The sequence below is a fragment of the Triticum aestivum genome, chromosome 2D (genome assembly GCF_018294505.1).
Source record: "Triticum aestivum cultivar Chinese Spring chromosome 2D, IWGSC CS RefSeq v2.1, whole genome shotgun sequence".
Lineage (NCBI taxonomy): Eukaryota > Viridiplantae > Streptophyta > Magnoliopsida > Poales > Poaceae > Triticum > Triticum aestivum.
The window spans coordinates 90289464-90295141 of record NC_057799.1 but is presented as its reverse complement, the minus strand read 5'-3'; the positions used below and the strand labels follow the sequence as shown (position 1 = coordinate 90295141).

Genomic DNA, 5678 nt, shown 5'->3' with positions numbered 1-5678 from the left:
CCGAGTATCTGCCGCCACGTGCGGCAAATAGGATTTTACCAGCTGCGTGGGCAGGGAAATAAGTGGGCTGACTTGCCTGGACTATAGCGCGCGGCCCATGTACGAAATTCTGGACAAACCGTATATCTTTTTTCAGCACATGGATGCACAAAAAATTAGTACCACCTCGGATAGTAAAAAAATCTTTTTGCTAGTGAACGGATGAAAAAATTGAAGAAACGCACCTTGCTTTATTAGTAGGTATTGAGGTATAGATATGACAGATAGATGAGTCGGCGGCGGCGGCGACTGGATTTTGTGATCAGTACGTAGATGGCGGTGTCAATCAGTACGTAGATTCACTTGGTTCAGTTTAAAAAAAGTGGTCAAGGCCTCTTTTTTAAATACTACAGAAAAACTACAGTATCATAGATACCACAGTATATTGAACTACAGTAATTTTTTGAGCCAAACACTCCAAAGTATTTAATACCAAGGTTTTTTCAGAAACCATGGTATTCCTAAAAAACCTCCAAAAATACTTTACTCCCAAATGCAGACGATGTTAAGCAGTTGTAGCAGGACTAAGTAATTCACCTTGGATATCTACATTGCATGAACCGGGGAACTATTTGGATATATCAAACGTTGTCCACAGTACAGTCCAAAATAAAATGTGACGCATTAAGTGGTCGCAGCACAAGAGTAGGTACTGTGGTTTGGTCATAGGAACTTACCATATAGTGGAACGAGACAAAGCTCAATGGACTGAATTTCGGGATGTTCTGTGTAGGTACATCAGTTTTTCCTCATCTTGTGTCAAAATGTACACAAGAAATGTGTCCTTGTACTTAAATGGCTTTGGTGAGATAGTTGCGTCAAGAATAACATAAAGAACTTTCTGTGATGGTTTGTTGCTGGTCATTCTAGAGTCCCTCACACTCAACAAAGAGTAATCCGAGTTGACTGAGCAATCTCCCACACCATCTATAAAGAATTTTGATAACTCATCTCTCAGACTGAGATTTAATTTACTCTCTTCGAAAGCAACAAAGATTATCTTCCCAGGTCTAAGCGCGGCTGAAACGTGCCAAATGGCATCAACCTTCCTATCCTCTTCAACTTGAACATAGCAACACTCATGCGTGTTCTTAACTGGGCCTCCTCTCTTCCCTGCAGGACGAGAAAAATCAGTTCAATCAGGCAAGTTAAAAATATTAAAACTCAGCTCATAAGTTATAGCCGACAAATACCTAAGTCGATCGGAAGGTTGCTGGGGTGGTCGCGGGTGATGAACCGCGGACAACCTTGGAGGAAAGGAACCCAACCCTCCCGCATCTTAGAAAGCTGAAAGTCATTACTCATTTTGTCTGCTTTAGTAAGAGGCACTCGCAGTAGTCCATCAGCGAATATCAACTTCTCTCTTGGCATCCAAATTGGCACAAGGAACAAAAATCGACTGCTCATACGCCGCAGTAGCATGAATACCTCTTTGTACTTTCCTTCTTTGATTTCATGGATACTAGTCAGGATTTCATACACAAGTTTATTGTCTGTTCTTGCCTCTACAATGTGCACATGTAAGCCAAGCTCCCAGACTCACTTCAGAAGCAAGAACATCGCTCAGGCTTCGGCTTCTCATGAATCATTTTTCCTGCAAGGAATACCATGGTACACCTGTGCCTTGTACACCTGTGTCGCATGCGAGATCAAGAAGCTTATGCTGGCAAATTCCCTTTAACTGATGCATCACATTCCCCCTTAAAACGCAGCCTTGTATCTCCCTCAGGAGATGGAAAGATCATGCCATGGTCATGAAACAGGGGGGATGAAGCAATTCCAAGACTCTTGCTCCAATCTTCTAGGATAAGGACCTTCATGTGAGATAGGCTATCCAGATAATGAGACCAATGGATTTCAGACATGTTACTAAGAATAACCATAAGATCAAGCGTAGTCATATACTCCCTCCGTCCCATAATGTAAGACGCTTTTTGACACTATTGTAGTGTCACATTATGGGACGGAGGGAGTACTTCGGAAAACCACCAAGTCTGTCCTTGTAAGACTGATTTAGATCAATGACATCGATCCCAGTAAGAGTAAATGGTGAGAGTAATCCACGCAGCTTGATGGCAGATTCAACCTTATCCTGATACAGTTCCTGCAAGATGGGAACAAACATGTCCCTTTTAGAGTGCTCAATATCTCTTTCCCTCTCACCCACAAAGTCCTGCGAGTCCCCTATGTCAACATCAAAGTTGTTGATCTTCGAAGATGAAGGTAGAGGAGAGGCTGACATCAAATCAACTAAAGGCAGAGAACTAGAACTGAATGGATCATCTCCAGCTGTTGAGAAATTCCTTCGTGACACCATGGATGATCTGCATAAGTGGTAATCGACAGATACTCAGTACAAATATTTTGCTGGAACTTCCGAGACATAAAGTTAAAAGACGGACTAAAAAACATGGACATTTCTACATGCTATTTATTCCTTTCGATCGTATTGTTGCAGCTCTTTCTCGTAGCTAGAGGTAGAAGAAGGAGGAGCACAATACACTGGAGTTTCACCCGGCTGCACAGCCCCGTTACTATTCTCAGAGCACCAACTGACCTTGTTACATCAACGATTACAAGGCCTTTTGTAGCCATACAGCGACGCAGCGCCCACGCAACTCCACCGGCCGATCTCTACGCGCACGTACACAACAAACTCCACACGCATCTACACATGCAGCTTGATCCGTACGTTCCGGCCGCGCGGACGACGCACTCCTATACGCACGACGCGGCTACCTCCAACGGCCCCTGCTGCATGCACTAACAAACTGCAGACTAACTCAAACTGGCACAAGTACGAATTCGTGCACCTAGATCCACATGCACGCTTGCCATGCTTCCGCTGCGTTCTGCACGTCCCACGCGCATCCGACGCGTCCGACGAGCCTGGTCGCACCAGTGTATCCCGCGCGTCCCGCGCGTACCCGACGAGCCCGACCACACACACGGTGGCTTGTTTCAACCGATCGTTCCCGCCATCCTAACTTCTTCAACTTAACAAAGCGGCAATTGGCCAACTATTGAAGGGATCAGGATCAATCACCTGAAGCTTGTACGGTAATGCCGCGTCATGTTTTTTTTGGAAATGGAGGTGTATCCCAGGCCTCTGCATCATAATGATGCATATGATGCATGCAGGCATCTTATTAAAAGTTCATAAAATAGCACAAAGTCGTTAAAGTATTACAGCTTGCAAGTGAAGCAAAAAAAAAATCAAAGTTCATGCCGACAATCACAACCGGAATGGCAATAAGAAGGATAAGCTCCCTAGACTCCTATCCTGTTATGCGACCGCCATCCGAACCGGTTGAATAAAGCCCGTGCTACCATCTCCCACTGGTTGCACCCAGTAACCAAAGGCTCCCTGGATTCCATAGGAGTGAGTAAGGACTGCGTACGGATCCAAGCAGTAGCTCTGAAGATGACCTGCAAGAAAGTTAAATTGTATTGTCTGTTAAATATCAAATCATTCCTGCAATTCCATATAGCCCACAAAAGCGCACATATTCCAATCCGAATACGAGCCGCCGTAGTATGTTCAACCCCAGTTAACCAAGTTCCAAACAACGATGTAATGTCAACTGGAGGAGTAATGTTAAAGGCTATATGAATCATTCTCCAAAGTAATTTGGCGAGTGGGCATTCAAGAAATAAATGTTGTATTATTTCATCATGATCACAAAAGCAACATCGTGGAGTACCTACCCATCTCCTCTTGATTAAGTTGTCCTTTGTAAGAACTACTTGTTTGTGGACAAACCACATAAAGATTTTAATGTGCAATGGAACCTTAATCTTTCAAATATGCAACGATCTTGAGATTGAGCCAGAATTAACCAGATCCATATAAAAAGATTTTACCGTAAAAATCCCATTCTTAGCTAGTTTCCATTGCGTCGAATCTGGTTGGTCGGAGAGTTGAACATCTATCAATCTCCGAACCAAGTGCATCCATGCAGTCCAACGCTCACCAACTAACGCTCGTATGAACTGGATATTCAATGGACTCGTATGTAGAATTGTGCCTACGTAATCCTCCTTACGTTGCACAATGTTATATAGGGTGGGATATTGTACGGCCAGGGGCGTCTCTCCTAACCACGTATCCTCCCAAAACCTTGTTGACATCCCATTGCCAACTAGGAATTTGACCCTACGAAAGAACAAGTCCTTCACTCTCATAAGCCCTTTCCAGAATAGCGAGTCAGTTGGTCTCATGGTAACCTGAGCGAGTGTTTTCGACTGTAGATACTTATTACGCAAAATATGTGCCCACATGCCCTCCAGCTCAGTCTCTAACCGATAGAGCCATTTGCTCATAAGGCATTTGTTCTTGATTTCTAAGTTCTCAATACCGAGACCGCCCTGGTCTTTTGGTCGACAAAGAATGTCCCATCGCGCGAGACGATATTTCCTCTTGGCCTCATCTTACTGCCAGAAGAATCGAGATCTGAAGAAATCAAGTCGTTTCCGTACCCCTTTTGGAATTTCGAAGAACGATGATAGGAACATCGGCATACTAGTCAGTACTGAGTTAATCAGCACTAGCCGACCTCCATAAGACATAAGCTTACCCTTCCAGCAGCTAAGTTTTTTGTCTATTCGATCTTCGATACATTTCCATTCTTTATTAGATAACTTACGGTGGTGGATCGGTATGCCCAAATAACTAAATGGTAAAGAACCCAATTCACATCCAAACAATTGTCTATATGTTTCTTGTTCGTCTTTGGCCTTCCCAAAGCAGAACAACTCACTTTTGTGGAAGTTTATCTTTAAACCAGACAATTGTTTGAAGAGGCATAATATAAGTTTCATATTACGCGCCTTAGCAATGTCGTGTTCCATGAATAAGATAGTATCGTCAGCATACTGTAGAATGGATACTCCTCCATCAACCAGATGAGGAACTAACCCCTACACTTGCCCATGCTGTTTAGCCCTGCCAATGAGAATGGCTAACATATCGGCCACTATATTAAACAAGAGAGGAGACATGGAATCTCCTTGTCTCAAACCCTTGTGTGTCTAAAAATAATGACCGATATCATCGTTAACCTTGATTCCGACACTACCCTTCTGGACTTGAGAACCCACTTGGTTCCACCAGACCTCGCTAAATCCTTTCACGCGCATTGCCTGCTGTAGGAAGGGCCACTTTACTTTATCATACGCCTTCTCGAAATCCACTTTGAAGATAACCCCATCAAGCTTCTTCGAATGGATTTCATGTAACGTTTCATGCAAAACGACCACCCCTTCAAGTATATGTTGCCCTGGCATGAACGCTGTTTGGTCAGTTGTACTGAATGCGCGATCTGTGTCAATCTATTGGTCCCCACCTTTGTGAAGATTTTGAAACTCATGTTAAGAAGACAAATTGGCCTGAACTATTCAATCCGAACTGCCTCTTCTTTCTTTGGCAATAGCGTAATCATACCAAAGTTAAGATGAAACAACTCTAAATGACCGTTAAATAAATCATGAAACATAGGCATAAGATCATCTTTAATATTATGCCAACATTTCTTATAGAAGTCAGCTGGAAACCCATCTGGTCCCGGTGCTTTATTCGATTTCATTTGTGAGATTGCATCCAGAATCTCCTTCTCAGTAAACGGTGTAGCTAAAATATC

General features: G+C 43.3%; 1 protein-coding gene across 1 annotated transcript; it reads right to left on the bottom strand.

The window, feature by feature from the left end:
• Window positions 1-560: 560 nt before the first annotated feature.
• Window positions 561-2575, bottom strand: LOC123048879 (uncharacterized). The gene is made up of 2 exons (XM_044471905.1): window positions 1233-2575; window positions 561-1152 (listed from the first exon to the last, which is right to left on the bottom strand). The coding sequence occupies exons 1-2, from the start codon at window positions 1459-1461 to the stop codon at window positions 740-742; spliced, it is 642 nt and encodes a 213-aa protein (XP_044327840.1). The 5' UTR covers window positions 1462-2575; the 3' UTR covers window positions 561-739.
• Between the last annotated feature and the right edge of the window lie 3103 nt (window positions 2576-5678).